The following is a 23,777-nucleotide window of genomic DNA, read 5'->3' on the forward strand; positions in this document are numbered from 1 at the left end:
AGAAAAATATGTTTGGAGCAAGCATGTCTTTCATATCTCTCTCCAACACTTGCTAATCACCCATTTTATCAAAGAGCACACAGGTTATAGCCTTAGAGTCTTCGGCAGGTGGTGGTGTCTATTCGATACTTGGCCTTCCTAAAATTGTATTTACACAATTGGTTTCTATCTATGGCATATGACACTGGTTTTCCACTTCCCGTAGTGTTATGAAGCTTTACTGACAAACGAATGCCTCCGAGCACAAAATAGAAGGCCTATTTAAAATATATATATTAAGTAAATAACAAAACAGGTGTTAAGCCAAGAAGGTAAAAAATCATGAGCGAGCACAAAGGAGTAGAGTTTGAAAACAAAGATTTGTTTAAGAGCGCATGCAGGCTCAGCAGCCAGCCTGCATGCCTGGGTTCAAATTTTGATGGGCTGTGTGACCTTGGGCAAGTCACTTCTCCCCTCTCCGAGTCTCCATTTCCTCACCTGTTAAATGGGAATGATTATAATGTCAGCTTCCTAAAGTAGTCCAAAAGATACACTAAGTGATTGTGTGTAAAGAACTTTGCCGTGCTTGCTGTTTTTGTTACCAGTATACATAATTATTAAGACTAAGGATGAGGTGCCTGGGAGGCTCAGTGGGTGGAGTTTCTGATTCTTGATTTAAGCTCAGGTCATGATCCCAGGGTCCTGGGGTTGAGTGCTGTGTCTGGCTCCACACTCAGTGGGGAGTCTGCTTGGGATTCCCACCTTCTCCTTCTACCCTTCCCCCTTGGTCACATGTTTTTGTGGACACGCACGCTCACACACTCTCTCTCTCTCTCAAATAAATAAATGAATCTTAAGAAAAAAAAAAAAGACAAGACTGAGGAAGTCACATGGTGGCAATGATGGGGGACCCCAAAGCTCACATCTATACACAGATCCAGGAGACATTTTGGCTTTAGGAACTTTTATTTGCACAGGAAAGACAGGGAAACTGAGTCTGAGGGAGGGGTGTAATGAGTGAGAAGAAGAGCAAGGTATGGATTCACTTGGGAGGCTCAGCAGCCAGGACCGGGAAGCAGCCCTCACGGTGCCACTGCCTGTCACGCAGGCGACGTACTGCCTGCATCTGCGGCTGGAAGGCCCCCCACTCGTTCCAATGCCGGAAGTCACCTGGCTCCAGGAGATATTGGTACCCACGGTAGCCGGGATATTGATAGCCGACCCAGCTGGGAAGGAAGCAAGAAGGTCAGGGTGGAGACAGCCAGCCTCACTGCCTGGCACCCGGACCCCAGGCCGGACCAGCCAGTTCTCCACCCATCCCTGCCATCTGCTCTTTATCCCTCATGGGCTTGGATCACAGGAAGCAGGTGCAGCTCCTCTGCCCTGGCTTTGTCCCTTCCTGGGGCTTCCTACCGGCTTTAGCCAGTGACTCCGTCTCTCTAGAAAACCTTGGTTTCTCCTTCTAGAAAGTGCGAGTGGTCACTACGACTGGTTTGGTCCAGGCCAAATGGGAAAATGTTCCAGAAGTGCTTGCTGAGTATATGATGTATGTGCCTGGTAGTGAAACCGAAGCACATCCCACTGACGGTGGTGGCTTGGGGCTCACGGAACAAGATCAAAGGGATGAAGACAAGCTGTGGGGACTGGTCAGCAATGAGGCAGAGAAGAAGGAGGAGCCTCTTTTCAAATAATGGTTTCCTTTGTATGTAAGTGAATTTACGTGTAGTGATTGGGAACGCACATTCTGGTGCCAGCAACACCTGGGTTCAGATCGTAGCTCTGCCGCTTACTGGCTATGAGAATCCAAGTTGATGACTTACCAGGACTTCAGCTTGTTGTCTTGGCAATGATGCTAATGCACCTACCTCATAGGTTTGTTACAAAGATCCCGTAAGCTATTCACTGAGAATGAATTAGCACAGTGCTTGGTACATGGTTATCATCAATGAATCATTTCTGACTTCTGCCATTTTCCCTGTGCTGGGAGGGTCTGTCCAGGCCTCTCCCACACCTCCTGCCCATCTTGCAGAGTCTGCTTTAAGTTCTAGACTCCTCAGATTAAACCACTGACCTGCCTTCCACTCCCGCATGCACAGCCAGTTCCCAGAAACCTCCCTTCCTCCTCTGACCTGTGATGTTGGACATCATCTCATGGGTATACATGGGCCTTGCTGCTGGGCTGAGTGAGCCCCCCTGAAGGCAAGAACTGAGCCTTATTCATCCCTGCCTCCTTAAAAAAAAAAAAAAAAAGACAAGACTAAGGAAGTCGCATGCTGGCAATGATAGGGGGACCCCAGGGTTCTAGCACAGTGCCCGGCTCACAGGCGATGCTTAGAAATTTCAGGTGGCTTGCAGGGATGCAGGTTTCAGGGAAGAGGAAGAGCCAAGCAAAAATCCAGAACCCTGATGCTGTTGTAGGAAGTCAGAAAGAGTCCAGTTGAGAGACAGAAGCTCTATATTTGCCTAGAGGAGACCAGGAGTGTCGGGCACGGTAGTTCAGAGGCAGTGGGATGGATACATGGATACAGTGATCTCCTCAGGGCATCCAGTCCTCTATGGTCTCACAGAAATGAGGTCCCAGGGCTCTGTTTCAAAAGCTTCAAATCTGAAGAGTTTGGATAAGGGGCCCTTTTAGATCAAGGAACCTGGAGTGCCCATTGTGTAGATGGGAATGCTAAAATGTGCAGATGGGCTCGGGGCTCACCCGGCTTTCACAACACCTCAGTGACAGGTCAAGGCCCCTGCACTACCCAGGCTCGCCTCTCTGAAGTCATTCTGCTCATTTCCCCTGGAGGCTCTGGATGTCCCCGAACATGCTCTTTTCTTAGACGCATCTAGATTCATCTACCTGCATCAGCTCTGCCTCTCTCACTTATTTCTCCAATCCCAAACTAGGTCTAGAAGGGTTTACTCTCTCCATCTTCCATCTTTTTAGAACCAATTGCCAAGTTTGTTTACATCAACATGTATATTCATCAAAGTACGAATCCCCTCTCCAGAGGAAGAAAGCTCTGTGGGTGGAGTCCCAGGGACCAGCCCTAGGAGAATTCAGGAGGGACTCTGCAGCCTTTCCCCCTGCACCCGATGCTATATCCTATAGGGAGGACAGCCTTTGAGTCTGTCTGTGCTTGAAGAAGAAACAGAAGCCCAGGGCCGGGCTGGAGGGGTGACTTACGTTCCGCTGGAGACCCTCACGCTGCCAACACGGTCACAGAAGCCGTAGACCCAAAGACTGGGCACATCGTCCTCCTGGATCTCCATGGTCTTGCCCTTGAAGTTGGCACCCTCAAACAGGCAGATCTTGTGCTCCTGGGAGTCCTGGGGAGGGAGAGACTGGCTCAGGCATGTGAAGTATGAACGGGCAAAGAGAAGTAACTGAGAGGGGGGCCCCTGGCTGCGGAGAGAGAGAGAGAGCTGGGGGTGCTCAGGCCACCGTGGGAATTGCCCGGGATTGCCACCGTCCAGCCTGTGAAAGGGGGATAACAGCCTTGATTTTAAGATGTTGTCCATACAGCATTCTTAGCACAACACCTGGCATATGACAAGTGCCACCAAAACATTAATTTTTGACTGTTATTGTTATGGCCCAAGATGCCATAACATAACAAGAGGCTCAGAGGGCTCAAGATGGTTGAGCAACATATATTGTCTTATCCTCACAAGGTACCTTTCTACAACATGCCTCTTCTCAGCTCCCACACACGCTTGAACCTGCCTGTTTGATGTTTGGGATGAGCACTGGGATTTGTGAAACCTCTCAGGAGGGTCTAACCTGCAGTCAGGAATTAGAAATGATCCACAAACAGAAGCAAGGAAGACACCGAAGTGTCTAGCTCTGACAACTGGGATAATGAGTCTCTAAAGCAGCAGGGGAGGCAGAAACCAGGCTTCACGTCTCTCATCTGTCCAGGGCTCCTAGCAGGGGCTGGGTCCCAGGGACATCTCACGAATCAATGAGCACCAGCGCCCAGTGCCCTTGGTCGTCACGCCTCCCTGCCTGCCATTCCTCCTCCTTGCTTGCCCCCCCGCCCGCATTCCCTTGCCTGCCATCACACCTGACACTTGCTCCTGCCCTCCCCATCAGTCCCCCAGCACCAGCTCAGGAGCCACTCACCATCTTGATAGGCCGGAAGGACATGAGCCTGTCACTGCGGTAGCTGCTCGACCACGTGTCCCAGCGCGGGTACTCGCCTTTCTCCAGGACGAACATCTCCCCTCGGAAGTTGGACTGCTCAAAGGCGACCCAGCTGGATGTGACAGCGATGGGTAGAATGACAAGGCAGGACCGGGAGAAGCAAAGGCCAGAAGGAGAGAAACCGTTAGCAGAAGCCCCCCAACACACACCCTTGCAAGGTAGCCCTGAGGCCAGTGAGTTTGATCCTAGGCTATGTTAACTTACTGGCTGTGTGACCAGGGGCAAGTGGCTTTACCTCTCTGAGGTTTGGTTTCTTCATCTAAAAATGCCTGTTTTCTGGCAGGTGGTGGAGGATTGTATGAGACAGTGTGTATCATTATGTGAGCGAAATGTTTCCCCAGTTGTGGGATGCACATGGTCTAAGTACTGAAAGAACCTGCAGTAAAATAGACATAAGAAGACATTTTATTTTAGCCCTGAGGACAGCTAGGACAATGTCTCCGTTGGATGCTAACGGACCTTTAACACTCACTAGTCTCTCTTTTCTGTAACAAGGCAACAACAGCTGCCCGCCCAGAGCCTGGAGCAGGCAACGGTGGGATAGCGCTATTTTGTGTTCGTTGTGTTCATTTTTTTTATGGATACCATTTTGTGTGTGTGTGTGTGTGTGTGTTCAAAGTTTATTTCAAGTCACAGAAAATATACAAACTAAGACAATAGAATGAACTGATTTTGTTCTGAGAGGTGATGTGAATCCTCCACTTGGCACCAATTTGGGTCATTCAAGGGTTAGGATGCAGAAGTCATCTTTTTGCAATGTTTCAACAAAGTTATGGAATTAGTGTCCCAATTTGTTGCCAGGTATTTTTGAAAACCTTTCAAGGGGGATCCCTGGGTGGCGCAGCGGTTTGGCGCCTGCCTTTGGCCCAGGGCGCGATCCTGGAGACCCGGGATCGAATCCCACGTCGGGCTCCCAGTGCATGGAGCCTGCTTCTCCCTCTGCCTGTGTCTCTGCCTCTCTCTCTCTCTCTCTCTCTCTCTCTCTCTCTGTATGACTATCATAGATAAAGAAAAAAAAAAAAAAGAAAGAAAACCTTTCAAGGTGTTCCAGTGGATTTCTGTATTTGTTCCTTTAAGATTAGGATATTCTGCCTCTGCTCAGGAGGCAGCATGGCAATCTTACTTATTACTTATAGCAAGTGATGTTGCCTTCTCTTTGTGCCAGTGATGTAAAGGTTCTTGAAAATATATCTGGGTTCGAAAGGGTCATTTAAAATGAAATATGTTAAATAAATAATAGTCCTGGATGTACTAAGGGGACAGTTGATACAGGTGCTTGAATCAGGTTTGATAAGGACTGGCCTGGAATATGGAACTCACTCGGTAATTGCTATGGAGGCAGTGGGAGGGGACTGGGAGTAACACCTACCTCTCAGATACCTCTGAGAATGAAATGTGACTGCATTTGAAGCCGTTCAGTCCTCCAGGAGAACTGATTGCAAGTTTGAAGTCCAATGGGGCTTTTCCTGGCTTTCCCAGGGCAGCCTGGTTAAGGATGGGAAGTGAACTTGTGTTAAAGAGACCCCTGCTTCTGGGGGAGATTGATGAGAAGTTTAAGAGTAAGGGACCCCTTAGCCTTTGCTCTATATGTGTTCAGGAGTTCTCAGGAAACAAGAGGGACATTGACGTTAGTATTGTCTCTCTGGGATCTTTCTCAACCTAGAAGGAGATGGGGGTGGTGGTGTGTGTGGCAGGTGGAGGATGAGCTACCACCATGGATGGAGGCACAATGAGTCCTAGGAGCCTCAAGTCTTTGTCTGAGGAATGAGCCAACCCACTCTGGAGTGATAGTTGTGCTCCTAGAATAGAGGGGAATCTGCTTCAGCCCTGATTGATCTGGAGTAGATAAGGATGGATGGATGGATGGATGGATGGATGGATGGATGGATAGTTGGATGAGTGGATAGGGAGATGAATGGATGGATAGGTGGGTGGATAGGTAGGTAGATGGGTAAAAGGGCAGATGACTTGGTGGATGGATGGGTGGGTGGGTGGATGGATGGATGGATGGATGGATGGATGGATGGATGGATGGATGGATGGGAAGGGAGCCTTGGAAGATGGTTCTTGTAGGAGTTAAGAGCATTGACTCTGTAAATAGACCTAAATTCTAATCTCAGTTCATCATTTATTTGCTGCTTGACTTCAGACAAGCCACTCAAGCTCGTTAAGCCTCAGGAGAAGAGAGGAAAGATTGCATCTACCTTGTCAGGAGATTATGAGGGTCTAAAAAGGAATGTGCAGAGCAAATCCAGCGCAGAGAAAATGCAATGAATACTATCTTTTATGGTTGGAAAGGGAGGAAAGCTGCTGGGGGTCTGAGCTTATGGAAGGATAGATATTGAAGTGGTTTGGCCACCCTGTCTATCTTCCCCCAAACTTCCCCTGTCATAGCTCTGGGAATTATAACACCCAGTGAGGATCTATTATAAGACTGAGGAACTGTAAGTATTTATTTCAATATCTTTTCTCATCTCCTCACTGGAGCCTTATGTGCAAGTAGAGAAAGAGGGCAGGGATATTAAGTTACAGATATGGAAACTGAGGCTCAGAGGGCTTAAGTCACCAGCTATGGTCCCGGGATGGTGTCAGGTATCAGGTTTCAGGGTGAAGGTTCCTAAGTTTCAGGTAGGCATGCCCTGCCTCTCTCCCCACCCCTGTACCAAGGGCACCCTGCTCCTCTCTTTCCCCTGCCCACTTCATCCTCTCCATCCTTTTTCCACCACGGTCTCTCCTATAGCCCTATGGGGCCTGACACAGACCCAGGGCCCTGGACCACAGCCCCTTTCTCTCCCCATTGGGCGCAGCCCCAGAGCACACACCACACACCAAAGACCAGCTGCATCTTTGTTGGAGGAGAAATACTCTGGGTTTGAGTCACTGTCACCAAAAAAAGCCTGAAAACCCAAATTGGCCACATCCGCAGCTTCTGTTCCCAGCTGGGCTTTGGGGCTGAGGGTGGGGCTGAGGCTGTGTTGACCACACCAGGGGTGGGGGTGGGAGCAGGAGGTAGAAGTGCACTCCTCCCCACCACCTACCCAGGATCAGGGTGACTTGGCTGAACTCATGGGGCAGTGGAGAGGGTAAGCAATGGTCACTGTCACCTGCTATGTTGGGGCACTCACACAGTGCCAGGCCCACGCCGCATCATCTCCTTCAGGCCTCAGCATAGTCCAGTGAAGGGGAGTGGGGACCATGACTCTCCCCATTTCAGAGTTGGGAAAGTGAGTCTCATGATGCTGGGCATACAAGCTGACCATACGCCTTGGGGGATTTGGGGCTGGTGAGACAAAAGGCAAAGGGGCCTTGTGGGTCTTGTCCTGCGCCCTGACCTCAGCCCACAGGGGTTGGAGCTGGTATGGCCACTATGAATGTCTTATAGGGTTGCTTGATACCCAGGAGAGCGGGTAGCTAGTGGACACTCGGCCCTCTGGTCAAGAGAAAAAGCATTTCTCCCCCCAGAATTATGACTTTCTGTGAGTGTGACCTTATGCTGATCAAATCACCTCTCTGAACCTCAGTTTCTTTATCTGCAAAATGGGAAGGGGAATAATACCTTCCTCCCAAGTTTGAAATAAGGACTAGAAATATGTGTGTCCGATAGCCAAACTGTGGAAGGAGCCTCGGTGTCCAACGAAAGATGAATGGATAAAGAAGATGTGGTTTATGTATACAATGGAATATTACTCAGCTATTAGAAATGACAAATACCCACCATTTGCTTCAACGTGGATGGACCTGGAGGGTATTATGCTGAGTGAAGTAAGTCAGTCGGAGAAGGACAAACATTATATGGTCTCATTCATTTGGGGAATATAAATAATAGTGAAAGGGAATATAAGGGAAGGGAGAAGAAATGTGTGGGAAATATCAGAAAGGGAGACAGAACGTAAAGACTGCTAACTCTGGGAAACGAACTAGGGGTGGTGGAAGGGGAGGAGGGCGGGGGGTGGGAGTGAATGGGTGACGGGCACTGGGGGTTATTCTGTATGTTAGTAAATTGAACACCAATAAAAAATAAATAAAAAAAAAAAGAAATATGTGTGTCTCTGCTAGCATGCTGGCAGGCATAGAGCAGGTGCCCCGTAAATGCAGCTATTATGTTTCCTTATTATTATTTTATCACAGTGCTAGGAATGTCCTCCCTCGTCCCACACTCACGGTCCCGAGGTGACAATGAGGCTGCGCACTCGGTCAAAGCCACGGTCTCCCAGGTTCAAGCACTCCCCAGAGAATTCCACACGACGGCCCTGGAAGTTCTCCTGCTCGAAGACCACCAGCTGCAGGAGAGAACCCCCATCCCAGGGGGAAAGGGGTGCAGAATGAGGGGGGCAGTATACCTCCCATCTGGAGATGCTCCAGGCCAAAACCTCATTAAATACCTATATAAATAAAAGCAGGCCTGCACAGATCATATGAGAGTGGGCCATGAGCCAAATTCTGTGGAACAATCCTGTCCCCCCTTCCTTCTACTTCTGAATTTAGTATCTGCACAATCATTAGGCTCCTATGGATTTCTTTCTTTCCTCTGTGCTGTTCCTTCTGCCTGGAATGCTTTCCCCACCATACAACCTCATCCTGGAGTTCATGTTCCCTGTCCTGCTCTAGGCTCAGATGTCACCTCCTCCAGGAAGTCTTCCCTGATGTTCTGCCCCATGTGGGCTTGGTCGAGTGCTCCTGCACTGTTCTCAGCCCATTATTGGCACAAGCAATACAGTCACTGCTGCTTTGCTTTCAAGTGCCCCCTTCTCTCCCTTGATTCAGCCTCCAAGGACCAAGGGTTTCCCCAGGGCGGGGTGTGGGGTTGATCTAATTCTGTACCTCAGCCTCAGTACCTGCCACAGAGCTGATGCTCAGAAAATGCTTGCCCATCCACCTGCCTCCACGTAGGAGCCTCTGCATTGGACTTGGGCTAATCCCTCACCTCACTGAGCCTCCAGCAGTTTGGTTTTTCATTTGCAAATGTCTTCCTTCTCCAGGCCTGTTTCCCCAGCTATACCAGGAGGAGGTTCCCATACTCTTGACCCAGCCCTTTCACTCCTATGCTTGTCCTCCCAAGAGAAACTCTGGTATGTGGACCCCAAGAGATGAAGAGAAGGCCCATCCTGGCCACAGTGTGCACCAGAGCAAAGCTAGCAGCTGCCCTGATGGTCCTCAGGAGTGACGGTCCCCACTCTGAAATATCAGACAGCTGCCAAAATGAGGGACCCACAGCAACACACAGCAGTGCTGATGACTCTTAGGGATCTCAGAGTGGGTGACAAGAAAAGATATAAACCCAGAATAATTGCCCAGAGCGTTTTCCAATGAGTTAAAAACACATAAAACATAAAGAAAGGAATTTCTTTTAAAGGAATAAGGGGTAAAAATGCATGCAGGCCGATGGTGGGCAGGGGTGACATTGTCAGGTGCCTTGAGTAGGGGAGAAGGTTGATGGGCTCATGAGGGATACTTTAGAGGGAGAGGATTTTACTGGGTTCTGGTTCTTAATTGAGGTGGGGCAGAGTTTGCAGGCATTGCTGCATTATTAAAAGTTAAATAAAAAGGAACGATTAATGAAGCAACTGCATGACAAAAGCCGACCAAGCGAGGAGGAGCGTGTGAGCGCATGCCGTGAACCTGGCAATGTGAAATGACCCCAGTTCCGCGTACCGGTTTGAGACCAAACCAACCCCAAGCCAAGAGGGCTGGAGAAGCTCTTTCAGTCCTCACTGCTTTGAAGAATTTTCAAAAAGGTCTGAGGCCACCTGCTGCTCCTAGAGTACCTCCTGGGGGCTGGTGATTTCTGGTAAAGGGAGGAGGAGGAGGAAGGGAAGGGCAAGGGAGGAGAGAGGGGAGGAGCTGAGAGGATGTGCAGGGGTGGAGCCCAGCCCCCGCACCTCAGGGTGCTTACCTTGTAGCTGCCGGGAGGCAGGTCCCCGGCTTTGGTCGTTGGCACCGTGGCTGGGGCCAGGGCAGGGCCGGGGCCGGGGGCAGGTCCTGCGGCCGGGGTGCCCTTTCCCTTCCCATCAGGCCCCGGGTTCACTGCAGCCGTAGCTGAGGCCTTCACAGCCTGAGACATGGTCCCCACCTGCAAACCTCTGGAAAGAAACCTTTGGCCTAGGTCACTCAGGGATGGCACCCGCAAGCTGTCCCCCAGTCTCACATCTCGCCAGCCTTCCTTGAACTCATTGCTCTCTTGCTCTCTCTTTCTCTCTGGAAATTCTGGAGATCATGCATCTCTGATGTCCTTCCACCTGTCATGCCCTCCCTTCCACCCCCTATTCCCCTGCTGTGTCCTTCCTCTGCAACGAGAAGCTCTGCACACCGCTCTCCGCTCTCTGGGCTTCTCCGCCGGTGTGATAGCAATTGGCCCCGCCGCATTAACAGCACCCTGTCCCATTTGGGACTCAGGGTACCCCAGGCCTGTTACGCCCATGAATGAACGCTGATCCCATATGCAGTGCGTGCCATCGTATCCCCTCGGAGCTCAGAGAGGGGAGGTGACCGGCCCAGGAGCACACCGCCACTGGCCACTGCTAAGAGTTAGGACTCAGTTTCAACTTAGGCAGAGGATCCAGCCACAGGGTTATCATCGCTCTGCTGACTCGTGGTCCCCAGCGCTTGGCCCAGCAGCGTCTCCCGTAGGAGATTCTCCACTGACACCTGTTCAGCCAATGTTTGAATTCTGGTTCCTGACTCCTTCCTCAGTTGAGCTGCGGCCTGGGGCGTTGTCTGGGAACAGGCGTGTGGGTGCAGACACAGGCCTGGGACTGGGGCATGAAGGGGAGCCGAGAGGATGGATTCCGTGAGTGTGGGGGGCTCTGAAATAGGGACTGCACGGGCACTGGCCGGATCGGGCTCCGGTCAATGCCTCCGGTTCCTCATTGCTTCGGGGGCACAGGTGCCTTTGAGTGTTTGGGGAACGCCCTGTCCCGGGCTCCCTTTCATTTTGGAGGCAATTTCCGGGGATTTGAGGACCACCTGACAGTACAGATTAAAACCCTCTGGTCCAGCTGATTCCTGAACACTTTCTGTAAAAAAGGAGCCAGTCAGGGCAAGCAGCTCCCTCCCCCCGCCCCCCAAGGACTGCCCTCTCTGGGCAGGCCAGACATCTGGGCCACATCTGGGGCTTGCAGGCTCTTGCTTACCAACCCCCCCCCCCCCAACCCCCATGTCACTCTGTGAAGCAACATTCTCCTGAGCTGGCAGTTGGGCTTCTTCCTTCCTGGGGATGTTGCTCTTCTCTCTCTGTCTCTCTGTCTGTCTGTTTCTCCTCCCTCTCTGTTTATTTTTATCTCCTCTTTCTCCCTCTGCCTTTCTCTCTCTTTGGTTATGGGTCTCTCTGGCTCCCCCCTCTCTGCCTTCCCTGGGGCTCTCAGCAGCTGCGGAGTCCCCTCTTACCTGGGGACCTGCTACTTCCTGCTGAAGGACAGGCAGGCGGTCAGGCGGGCGGGTGGGCCGGTGCAGTGGGTGACTGGGGGCCGACCCCCCATTTTATAGTCTGGCAGACACCAGGGCCCATGGTCTGTGGCACAAAGCGGGAGCTGGCTCAGCAGGCTCTGGGCAGGGGGCGGCCCCCGGGGCCCTGATCTTGCCCTGGTTACTGTGGAGGACAGCACTTTCCATTGTGAGCCCAGCTCGCGCAGCAGAAAGCCTGGCCAGTTGCCACTTCACCTCATCCCAGGCCTGGCCCCTAGCCGGAGGCCTTTCTCTAGAACCCCAGCTGTGCCGGGCCCACGGGGTCCCTGCTGGCCACAGGTCCTGGGACAGAGGAAAGGAGAACCCCGGGGGGGGGGGGGGGATACTTGGGTGATAAGGAGCACAGCAGATGGGGAAAGCCTTTGTAAAGGCCGATGTGGGTATGATGTCAACAGCCCTACCTGCGGAGTGTTTGCTGCGTACCTACCACAGCGCTAGATGCACTCCCCACGCCGTCTTGGTCAAGCCCCAGGACAATCCACCTTATTTGGTACTATTTTCTTTTTTTTTTTAAAGATTTTATCTATTTATTCATGAGACACACAGAGAGAGGCAGAGACACAGGCAGAGGGAGAAGCAGGCTCCCTCTGGGGAGCCGATGTGGGGCTCAATGCCAGGACTCCGGGATCATGACCTGAGCCAAAGGCACACACTCAACTGCTGAGCCACCCAGGTGCCCCTATTTCATACTTTGAGTACCCATTTCACAGATGAGCCAAGCAAGCTCTCTGACAGAGAGGTCAGAGCCAGGAACCGCCCCCCAACAGGCTGGCTGGGGGGCCTGTATGCTTCATTCTCAGGCTCTCTGACTTTGGCTCTGGCCTGACTTTCTGCCTCCAGAATAGAAATCAGGATAGTAAGTGGGAGTGAGGGGAGGGCACTGTGCTCAGGTGAGTTGAATGTTCCAAGCCTGAGTCTTCTTCCTCTACCCACACTGGACCCAGATTCATCTCCTCCCCTTCCCTGACCTGCCTGTAGAACCTCTTCTCCATAATCTGACCCTGGGGACAGAGCTGGTGGCCAGGAACATGACTTCCTTGGGGGAAGCCCAGAGCCCTACCACTTCTTGTGCTCTGCTTTTTATTTATTTTTTATTTATTTTTTATTATTTATTTATTTTGTGTGTGCCTGTGTGTGTGTGTGTGTGTGTGTGTGTGTGTGTGTGCTCTGTTTGACCCCAACACAGGGTCTGGCACAGAGTGAACCTTCATTCAGTTTGAGGGGGACTAAATGGTTATGCCAGTGGCTCACAATGGAACCTGGGGTGCAGGGGGTGGTAGGGGAAGCAGGATGGGGGAAGAGAAGTAGGGTGACTGGCTGGGAAAAGTGGAGAATCACAGAGAAAGAGAGGAAGACAGAAATGCAGAGGAGCCATGGGGGAGACGGGCAGTGAAGAGGAAAAGACAGAGATAGAAGCCAAATAGAGCAATCAAAACTCAGAGCAGTGGAACACACACCAGGAGGCTTACCATCCAATTCCCTTCTTTCACAAGTGGGAGAAACTGAGGCCCGGTGGGAATAAGTGACTCCTACACGGTCACACAGTGTGAGCTCACAGTGAGCTGGGGGGGCCTGCAGGGCCAGGTCTGCAGTCTGGCTCCCCGGCCCCCAAGTGGTGGTGGCAGCACCGGTTCCTGCCTCTTCTGCGGGGGGTCCAGGGACCCGGCCCCCCACAGAGCCCAGCTCCCACCTTGAGATCACCATGGCCTGGGGCCAGCTCTGCTGTCTGTCTGCTTCTCCACCCCTAGCCAGCCTCCCCTCACTTCCCAGCCTCCCCCTCAGCCTTTCATCCTGGGCCAAGGCCCGGGAAGGGGGGCGGGAACCACAGGATGGGGCAGCCACTGGAAACTGGGCCAAGATGCCTGTGGCTAGGTGGGGGGGCACCCACAGGTCTGGGCTTCAAGGCCAGGCTGTCTGGGGCAGTTCCATGTCCCCCATGGCTATTGGCCACTTGCCAAGGGGTGGGGGCAGAGGTGGGGGCTGGCCCCCCATGCTGGGTGGCTACACCCTGAGCATTTTACTGACTTGGGTCCTGTAATCCTCACTATGAGGGGGTATCTCTGGGATGAGTTCCACTTGCAGATGAGGAAACCAAGACTAGTCCCTTTCTCTGCTCTCAGCCTTGTGCCTCATCCCCAAAATGGAATCGGGAGTCACATCTTTTTAACTCCTGAACCCAAGCTCTTGAAAACAACGCACTCCTGCTTTCATATGAAGAATTATTTAATAGTATTTTTTTCAGCTTTATGAGCACATACCGTTGTGTAAGTATAAGGTATACAAGGCATTGATTTGATACAATAATAAATTGCAAAACAATTACTACCGTCCTATTAGCTTCCACCTCCATTGGGTCACACAATTGCTGTTTCTTTTTTGTGGTTGAGAACACTGAAGATCTACTGTCTTAGCAACATTCAAATATATGATGTAGTGTTATTAGGTATAATGGCCATGCTGTGTGCTAGATCCCCAAACTTCCTAATCTGATAACTGGGAGTTTATCCCCTGTGAGCAACATCTCCCCATTTCCCCCACCCCCCAGCCCCTGGAACCTCATTTTACTCTCTGTTTCTGAGTTCGTCTTTCATAGATCTCATATATCAGCCATATAGGGTACTTGTCCTTCTCTGTATGACATGGTTAACTTAGCATAATTGCTCCCGAGGTCCACCTGTGTTACTGCAAATGGCGGAATTTTCTTTTTTCTCATGGCTAATATATATATATATATGCCTCCATTCATTATGGACACGAGGTTTGCCCCATATTTTGGCTATTGTGAATAACACTGCAAGAACCATGGAGTCGCAGATATCCTAAGGGTAATCATTTTTATTATTAGCAATGATGATGACAATGAAGAGGCACATAATGCTTTCTGCGTTTCAGGAGCTGTTCGGAACAGAAAGTGCTTTTCGTGTGTAATTCACGTTTACCCTCACAATACCCTAATCTCTTTGGCTAAGCCCTATTTATTTATTTATTTTTATATCCATTTTATACACGAGGAAACTGAGGCTCAGAGAGATTAAGTAATACGCTCGAGGTTCCCAGCCAGCAAAGTGGGATGCAGACCCAGGCCGCCTGGCCCCAGAGGTTGCACTCCCAGCCTTTTATCTTCATGGTAGCCCTTCATCACAGTCGTGCGTGTAACCAGCCCAGGAGGGAGCCCATGTTGTGATGTTACAGGCCAAGAGCTGAGATCAGACATCTTCCAGGTCACCCAGATGTCAAGAGGCAAGGCTGGCTTCCACCCAGCGTGGTCTTGTTTCCAGCCAGACTCTTTGCTATGTCGTGAGAGGCCCCTCTTGGGTCAACCCGGGGGGGAGGAGCATAGGGAGAGGCTACTCAAAGTGAGTTGTACAAACCCTGGATATCTGACAGATGTGCGACTGTTTGCACAGCTTGTTCACACCCACCAGCTCCTTTATTCTGCCGACAGAGCCATCTGGACTCCTTTTTGAACTCTGTGGGTCCTGGAGACCCTGGCTCAGCCCACCTTTCTTGCCTGGCTCCCTCTTTCAGGGTCCCCAAACTCCAGCCCCATTGGCCTACCAGCTGTTTCTCATACATATGCCCCAAAAGTTCCCACCTCTGCAATTTTGCTTAGGAAAAGCATCCCTTGTATCTCACTCTGTACAACTCCTCCTTGCCCTTTGGAGGCTGGTTTAAATGGCACCTCCAATATGAAGCCTACCTTGATTGTCCCTGCTAGAAGAGGAAGGCCTGTGGAAGGAGGAAATGTATAGGCATTTGTGGAATGTTTTCTCTGTGCCAGGCATGTTACATAACCTCACAACAACTCCGTGATGTAGTTTATTCTTGTCCTGTTTTATAGGCAAAAATTGGGGAGAAAAGACCTGCTCCAAGTCACACAGCTAGGAAGGGTGAAGTTTTTGGATTCCTTGTCCAGTGCTCATTCTCCTGCTCCAATTGGAAGTACCCCAGAGCTGATTAAGGTAGAAATTCCCCTTCTTTTCTTCTTCATGGCTGATCCCTGAGTGAGGCCACCTGACCCTTTCCCTTCCCGCTGAAGCCAACGCTGCTGACACCTCTCCATTGGGACTTCAGCCAGGACTGGCTTTTGTTTCAGCTGCTTGTATGCTGAGTCGGAGCTTTGTCTCCCGGGGGCCCTCTCCCCTCCCTGCCTATAAGAGCCTGACCTCGGCTGGTCCCAGCATGTTCTGGCATATTCTCTGGGTCCGTCTTGGTAAGTCCCAGGCTTGGAGAAGGGGTGGGTTCCATGCTCTGAGCGAGCATCGTGGGAGGTGGGGAGACCAGGTCTCCAGTCCTGAGGATGTCACTGTGCCATCCTGAATGTCATCCTCACCCTTACCAAGGTCAGGTCCCCAACGTCAAGACCAATACCTGTCACCCCCATTTAAGAACAAGATTATTCCTATAGTCCTGTTGCCTCAAATGCCACCATTAGAGTCACTTCGTTGTGTCTGGTGCTGTCTTGGGGAGGCTCTCTTAAACTTAGCACCCTGGCACCTGCTAGGGTGATCCAGCCCACTGGCAGTCACAGAACTTTTCCCATAGTGAGCAGATAAATTAAGACAGAGTGGGGCTCAGAGGCAATGGGACCCAGAATGGGTAAGTTTTGAGATGGTGTATAGGCTGAGAGTAAGGGAGACGACATTAGTCACTGGGCGAAGGTCACAGATGGAGAAGAAGAAGAATGGACCAAAGCTACACTTTCTCCTAGCCTGGTCCTATCTGGATCCCATCTGGATCCCGATATTGTCCAAACTAGACTTTATCATCCAGAAGGAGAGCAGAGGATCAGGGTGGAAGGCTATCACGTTCTTCTCTCATGTAGGGAGCTGGCAACATGACCCTGCAGTGCACCAAGTCCGCAGGACACTGGAAGGTAGGAAGAGGCATGGGGTGGTGTCTGAGGAGTGAGGGGGCGGGTGTAGAGGTCCAACCCACTTCCAGGGGACCCCCTCAATCCTCCTCCATTGAAGCCCCACCTCACTCTGGGGGGCATGTGATGAGGGCCCGTTTTGCCGAGGATGCATTCGAGGCTCAGAAAGAGGAAGGGACTTGCCCAAGGTATCGATTTGAACTTGGGTCTCCTGGTCCCCAGATTTAACCATCTACACTCTGGCAGAGATGGCAAACTGCTGATTGCACACAGTGTATGGGTGTGGTTTCTTTGGCCCCCTCTGTGTTAAAAATAATTTGTTTCCCTGAATTTATCATCAGCTTTTAAAAACCTGGAGGGTCCACAGAAACGTCCATATATAGCAATTGTCTTGAGAAATCGGAAAATCTGGCTGGCATTCCCAGGTGGCAAAAATAGGTGGCGCTGAGCAGAAATCACCCATTTGTGGAATCTGTGCTTTGCATTTCCAGCCCTCCCCCATCCTTACCTACCTGGCCCCTGGGGGCATCCGAGTTTGCAGTCCTTACTGTACCTGCCCTGCCCCACCCTTAGTCCTGGGGTGAGGTCCTAATCCCTCATCCCCCACAGGACTCTAATGCTGGTCTCCACCTTTTGTTTCTGTCACAGATTGTGGTTTGGGATGAGGAGGGTTTCCAGGGCCGGAGGCATGAGTTTACTGCAGAGTGCCCCAGTGTGCTGGAGCTTGGCTTTGAGACTGTGCGATCTTTGAAAGTGCTGAGTGGAGCGTGAGTCTGGGGGGCGCGGTGGGGGGGGGGGGGGCGAGAATTTGAGTTGGGGTGGGGCTGGGGGACAGGGAGGGATCTAGAAAGAGGTGTTCTAGGCCCTAACTTTTCAGGCTCTAACTGTACCAGTGTGACCTTCCTTGGGTCTGAAGTGCTACGGAGTGTGCGAGACAGTAGTGTAAGGTTAAGCAGGTTGTGCACTGCCCAAATGTAGAAAGCATCATTCACACAGATCCTGCCTGCTGGATGAGGCGGGTTTGTAGGGGGCAGACCTTTAAAATCTATTGTTGGGTCTGAAAGGCCCCTCTTTGAAAGCAAAAATAGAAGATAAAAAAATAGATATAGTAAAAAATAATGCTATTTATCTTCAGTTGAATGTTGTTGCTGGAGGCTCTGGGATGAGATAAGCTGTGTTAAAAGAAAAAAAGAAAGAGAGAGAGATTAACGAAATGTGAAACTGTAATGACACACTAACATCACACCGAGACTTCTAGATCAGCACCTCTCTGTAGAACTTTCTGCAATGGTGAAAATGTTGTTCCTCTGCACTATCTGATTTGGATCCCTGGTCACATGTGGCCTTTGAGGACTAGAAATGTAGCCGGTGCATCTAAAGAACTGAATTTTTACTTTAGTTTTATTTTATGTGAGTTTAAATTTAATTAGCTACAGGTGGCCAGTGGCTACTGCATGGGATAGAAATTTTTAGAAGTTTGGGAAGTAGCTTGAAAGAAGAACAATGTTCTTTCCACGTGATCTGGAGTCACTTTATACTGTGCCTGTGAGTGCCACTAAGGTCATCTTGGGTGGTACTTATGCACCTCACACCCCGGGGGAGAATCTGTTTTAGCTTCAGCTTTGTGTGGGCGGGGAACTGGGGATCAGAGGGGAGCAGTGACCTGTCCAGGGATATGTCCAGCAAATTGACAGATCCTTCCTGGAAGGAGAAAATATGCTCAGCTTTATTACTCATATAGGACAGTCTGCTACGTAGCAAAGGCAAGGCCATCATGGTGGTAGTGTCGCTTGTCCCACAGAGTCGCTTGTCCCACAGGAGGACACCAAGAGGTGCCAGCTGACAGCAGGAGTGGTGAGCCCCCTGCTGTTGAGGAGCTCTCCGTGCTTCAGCTGTGGCTCCTGCTGGACGCCCTCCCCCAGGGTGTGGGGTGGGGGAGGTCCCATATCTCCAGGGAATCAGGGAGGGGATGAGTTACTGTCTCATGGCAGCCTCCCTCAAGGAAGGGAGGTAGGTGAGAGGGTCCTGTGGCTGCTCCTCACCAGATTGCCTGTCCTCCCACATTCCTGGAGGATCACGAGGAATCCCGCTGAGGCTTAGGTCAGCCTGCCATCAAGCCTTGTCTGTGTGACCTAGAGGACCTCGTGCAAGATGGCCAGGCACCTGCCCGAAGCAGTTCCCCTACCCACGGGGCCTACAGCAAGGCGGTGAACTACACACGGTCTGGGCTGGGTTTCTCCAGCTCGGCATGGTGGGTTTGATGCTGGATGATTCTGTGATGGGGGCCTGTCCTGCGCTTTCAGGATGTTCAGCAGCATCTGTAGCCTCTACTTGCTAAGTGCCAGTTGCAAACAACCTCTCCTCCCTCCTCCCAGTGTGACAACTAAAAATGCCCCTAGACATTGGTTAAATGTCTCCTCAGTGGTAACTCCTAAGTGATAACCATTGATCTGGGACTCGGAACGTGGGTCTCTTACCCCTTGCACTCTCTACCCCCTGTCCGCAGGTGGGTAGGCTTTGAGCATGCTGGCTTCCAAGGGCAGCAGTACGTGCTGGAGCGGGGCGAGTACCCGTCCTGGGACGCCTGGAGTGGAAACACAGCCTACCCCGCCGACAGGCTCACCTCCTTCCGACCGGTGGCTTGTGCTGTGAGTCCTTGCCACCACCTTGTCCCAGGAAGGCCTGAGCCGCTCCAGTGGGATTTGGGAACCGATCGTCCCAGAGTTCAAATCCTCATGTCACTTCTTCAAGCCATGTGACGTCCCCTCTCTGAGCCTTGGTCTCTTCATCTTGAAATGGGGCCATGTCATGGGGAAGGCTCTGGACGAGATCACCGCACACATTGTGACCTTCATGGCTTCGGTTATGATATGAGCCCCTGTGTGTTTCACGTCCTTCTTTTCATGACATGGGGATCCTGGAGAAGCTGGGTGCCAGGGGTGGCAAGACAAGGTGGGGAGGAAGGTTCTATTTCTTCTCCCTGATTCATTATCAGTGTTCCTGATTTTATACTCCAGCTACTGTCTATGGAGTATGGGTGGAGGTGGGCATTATTATCTCCATCTAACAGATGGAAGAGCTGAGGCTTGAAAAGATGTGAGTTTTTTTTCTTCAAAAGCAACTTTCATTATTTTATTTTTTATTTTTTTATTTTTTAGACATTTTATTTATTCATTCATAGAGACACAGAGAGAGAGAGGCAGAGACACAGGCAGAGGGAGAAGCAGGCTCCATGCAGGGAGCCCGATGTGGGACTCAATCCGGGATCAGGCCCTGGACTGAAGGCGGCACTAAACCGCTGAGCCACCTGGGCTGCTCACAACTTTCATTACTTTACAAATCACACAAGGCACATATATTTATCATCCAAAGTTCAGAAAGAAACCTGATATGTTAGAGGAAGAAGTCATACTCACATGTCTGAGACAGAAGCCCAGTCTTAACAGTGCCGGAGACTTCCTTTGGTCTTGTTTGTTATCAACAGATTCAATCTATACCAATTGTTTTTTTTTTTTTTTAAGATTTTATTTATTTATCATGAGAGAGAGAGAGAGAGAGAGGCAGGGATACAGGCAGAGGGAGAAGCAGGCTCCCTGCAGGGAGCCCGATGCGGGACTCTGGGACCCGCCCTGAGCCAGAGACAGACGCTCCATGGCTGAGCCACCCAGGGGTCCCCATGGTTATTTTCTTTGTATACATTTCTGGATGGGCAAATGGTATATACCTTTTGTAAGGTTTCTGTAACCTCATTACCCTTCCAAAAGATTTTGTAAGGAAGGCTGATTTGTGGGGACAGGGGCAGGGGTGTCAGCAGAGGCTCCTGGGTTCTCGGCTGGGCTTCTGGTGGTCCGACCGTTTCTTCTTCCTACAGAACCACCGTGACTCGAGGCTGACCATCTTCGAGCAAGAGAACTTTCTGGGCAAGAAAGGCGAGCTGAGTGACGACTACCCCTCCCTCCAGGCCATGGGCTGGGATGGCAATGAAGTGGGCTCCTTCCACGTCCACTCGGGGGCGTAAGTGAATCTGAGGCTCTGCCTGGAAGAGAAGGAGAGGCTGTTGGGGGTGAGGTGTGTGTGGGGGGGATATGTTCCGTGAAAACTGTGTGCTGGGGACTTTGGGGCGCTGGTGCCCACATTCCAGAGGAGGACACTGAGGCACAGAAAGGTATAAGGTAAGAATATGTGGGATCTCAAGTGGCAGACTTCCATACCAAACTGATATTATGCCCAAAGGATACTGATTGACCCTTGTCATTAGCTTCAGGCACAGCTGGATCCAGGTGCTACGGCAGGGTTCTGTCTTGCCTCATTGTGGCTAAATTCTCAGGCAAGCTCTTCCCAAGCAAAGGCCACACGGCAGCTTCATTCTTACCCCAGCCAGCCCCAGGGAAAGAGAGCGTCTTTTTTCACTGATTCCACCAAAGGTTCCAGGAAAGGCTCTCATTGGCCCAACTTGGGTCATGTACTCAACTCTGAACCAATCATCATGAGCAAGAAGGGGGTGGTCTGATTGGCTAGGGTTGGTCACATGCTCATTGCCAGGACTTGGAGGGGTGGCAGGGGGTCTCTCCCCAGAAGTGGGGAGAATGGATGTCCAGCCCTTAAGAAATAGGTGTGGCTCAAACATCCTGCTCCAAGTCTACCAGCTGCTAGGTGACTGAATCCAGCTTCAAACCCTGGAATGACTGACCCTTCTCACTCTTTCCCCAGGGGCTGGCAGGTGAAGGCCAAGATGTGAGGTCTTCATTTAGGGAGGACATTACAACCACCTTCTTGGAGTACCCTTAGGCTCCTGGTAGGGGTGAAGGTGAAGGTGGCAGGGTTTTTTTTTGTTTGTTTAACAGTTTTCCTTTTTTTAACCATCAGAAAATCTAGTTGTTCCAAAGTAGGATGGGCCTCTTGTGATTCCTGAATCCACTTCCCCCTTATAGAAGGGGTAATGGAAGCTCAGAAAGTGAGACACCAATTCTTGTCCAATCCTGAGCAATGTAGGGGGTCAATGAGTGGAAAGAACAATAGCCTTTGCCTTGGAAGGGCTTCTGGCTAAGGGAAGAGGGGAAGGAATAAAATTCCACACTCCCTCCTTCCATCCTTCCTCCCTCCCATCCTTCTTTCCCTCGTCCCTTCCTTCTTTAACTATTATTAGCCCCTCTTCTGTGCCGGGCATTGCACTATGCACAAGAGATCCCAATGAACCAGACACACACAGCCCTACACCAGGAGCTTACCTGCTGGTGGAGGAGACGGACATTTTACAAGTAATCTGATACTTGTCTAATTATATGAGAACTACAGAGGACCAGAAAGGGACAGTGGCCTGAATTGGAGAACCAGCCCTCAAAACAAGCTGAAACCTGACTGATAATTATAACTTGGCTAGGCGCCAGGCTAAGAATGGCTGGAATGGTGTTCTTGGCAGAGGGAACAGCATGATCAAAGGCCCAGTGGTGGGGAGAGCAGAGCACATTCCAGGCAGTGAAGGAAGCCTGGGATGGCTGGAATGTGTATGCAGCATGGGAGCCTTTGCCCCCCACCCCCCCATTTGGTCCCCTCGCTGATGCCTCTTTAGGGTAACGGTCTGCCTCTTCTGTTCCCCAGCTGGGTTTGCTCCCAGTTCCCTGGCTACCGAGGCTTTCAGTACGTGCTGGAGTGTGATCACCACTCAGGCGACTACAAGCATTTCCGAGAGTGGGGCTCTCACGCCCAGACCTTCCAGGTGCAGAGCGTCCGCAGGATCCAGCAGTGAGCAGGGGGCCCGGCGGTGGCGGCGGCAACGAGGAGCAGATGTGTGCTTGTCTGGACAGAGGACCTGTGGCGGTTCTTCTGTGCACCCTCCTCTGCCTCCCCCTGTGGCCCCTGTGAGCCCAGCACCCATGTGAGCCAGTTCATGCACAGTCAGCACGAAACAAAAAAAAAGTAATAAAAAAAAGAAGATCTAGCGCTAGTTTGTGTTTTTTCAATTTTATTCATCCGCTCAAGCAACCTCGGTTTTTCCACTTTATTGATTTGCTCGCTCATTTGTCTGTGTCCAGTTCACTCCATTGTACTCCTACCATCACCATTTCCTTGCTTCTGTGTACTCTGGGTTTCCTTTATTCTTAATTTTTCTAGTTTGGGAGGGTAGACCCTTGGGTCATTCATTTTAGACGCTGCACTTCTAAATGACCGGAGAGTCATTGTAGAGCTATTAATTTCCCTGTGAGCACAGCTTTAGCTGCTTCCCCCACATTTGAATTGTTCAGTCTGATATTTCCCAGTTTTCCCCTGTGAATTCTTCTTTGGCCCATGGGTTCTTTAATGGTATGTTATCTTTTGGGATTTTTGAGATATTTTATTGTCATTGATTTGTTCTTAGTCCGTTGTGGACAGAGAACACATTCTGTCGGATTTCAATACTCACGCTCGCTTTCGGCAGCACCTATACTAAAATTGGAACAATGTAAGATTTCAATACTCTGGAGTCCAGACTTAATTTATAGCTCAGCAGATGGGCTATTTTTGATAGACTTGGTTGCCCACTTGAAAACTGTTTATTTATTTATTAAAGATTTTATTTATTTATTCATAGACACAGAGAGAGAGGCAGAGACACAGGCAGAGGGAGAAGCAGGCTCCATGCAGGGAGCCCGATGTGGGACTCGATCCCGGGTCTCCAGGATCACACCCCAGGCTGCAGGTGGCGCCAAACCGCTGCACCACTGGGGCTGCCCTGAAAACTGTTTAAATTTTGAAGTTGTCGGTTGTGGTGTTCTGTCAATGTCACTTAGGCCAAGTTGAGGTTGGCTAGTGTTTTTGGCAAGTGTGGGTTAGATTTTTCTACATTTTTGCTGACTTTTTAAAAAATATTTTATTTATTTATTCATGAGAAACACATAGAGAGAGGCAGAGACATAGGTAGAGGGAGAAGCAGGCTCCCCACGGGGAGCCCCATGCAGGACTCAATCCCAGACCCAAGGATCATGACCTGAGCCGAAGGTAGACACTCAACCACTGAGCCACCCAGGTGCTCTCTGCTGATTTTTTTTGAGCCTCAATTTTTAAAAAAGATTTTATTATTTATTTAAGAGAGACACACACACACAGATAGTGAGGGATAGCAGGAAGGAGAGGGAGGAGCGGAACTTGATCCCAGGACCCCTGGATCATGACCTGAGCCGAAGGCAGATGCTTAACCGACTGAGCCCCCCAGGTGCTCCTAAACTTAAATTTTTAACCAATCACTGAGAGAGGGTTCTTAGTATCTTCTACTATATAACCTGGGTTTATCCG

At 50.7% G+C, this 23,777-nt stretch overlaps 2 protein-coding genes across 4 annotated transcripts in view; one reads left to right on the forward strand and one right to left on the reverse strand.

Moving 5' to 3' along the window:
• CRYBA4 (crystallin beta A4) overlaps positions 1 to 22,452 on the forward strand; it is a 28,091-nt gene extending 5,639 nt beyond the window's left edge. Inside the window, exons 2-8 of one of the 2 annotated variants that reach the window (XM_072803059.1) lie at positions 15,477 to 15,597; positions 15,732 to 15,848; positions 16,461 to 16,511; positions 17,157 to 17,275; positions 19,015 to 19,156; positions 20,380 to 20,522; positions 22,107 to 22,452. In XM_072803059.1, the coding sequence (XP_072659160.1) occupies positions 16,473 to 16,511; positions 17,157 to 17,275; positions 19,015 to 19,156; positions 20,380 to 20,522; positions 22,107 to 22,254 (591 nt within the window). In that variant the 5' untranslated portion in view covers positions 15,477 to 15,597; positions 15,732 to 15,848; positions 16,461 to 16,472 and the 3' untranslated portion in view covers positions 22,255 to 22,452. The remainder of the gene's footprint in view (positions 1 to 15,476; positions 15,598 to 15,731; positions 15,849 to 16,460; positions 16,512 to 17,156; positions 17,276 to 19,014; positions 19,157 to 20,379; positions 20,523 to 22,106) is intronic. The other variant, XM_072803058.1, reaches the window with a different exon arrangement.
• On the reverse strand, positions 927 to 11,764 carry CRYBB1 (crystallin beta B1). 2 transcript variants are annotated; one of them, XM_072803056.1, is made up of 6 exons: positions 11,558 to 11,764; positions 10,068 to 10,254; positions 8,336 to 8,454; positions 4,094 to 4,226; positions 3,155 to 3,297; positions 927 to 1,205 (listed from the first exon to the last, which is right to left on the reverse strand). In XM_072803056.1, the coding sequence occupies exons 2-6, from the start codon at positions 10,233 to 10,235 to the stop codon at positions 1,022 to 1,024; spliced, it is 747 nt and encodes a 248-aa protein (XP_072659157.1). In that variant the 5' UTR covers positions 10,236 to 10,254; positions 11,558 to 11,764; the 3' UTR covers positions 927 to 1,021. The 2 variants fall into 2 exon arrangements, with proteins under 2 accessions (XP_072659157.1, XP_072659158.1); XM_072803057.1 differs by having other exon boundaries at positions 10,068 to 10,266.
• Positions 22,453 to 23,777: the final 1,325 nt, after the last annotated feature.

Source organism: Canis lupus, chromosome 27, assembly GCF_048164855.1.
Source record: "Canis lupus baileyi chromosome 27, mCanLup2.hap1, whole genome shotgun sequence".
In the NCBI taxonomy this organism is placed as follows: domain Eukaryota; kingdom Metazoa; phylum Chordata; class Mammalia; order Carnivora; family Canidae; genus Canis; species Canis lupus.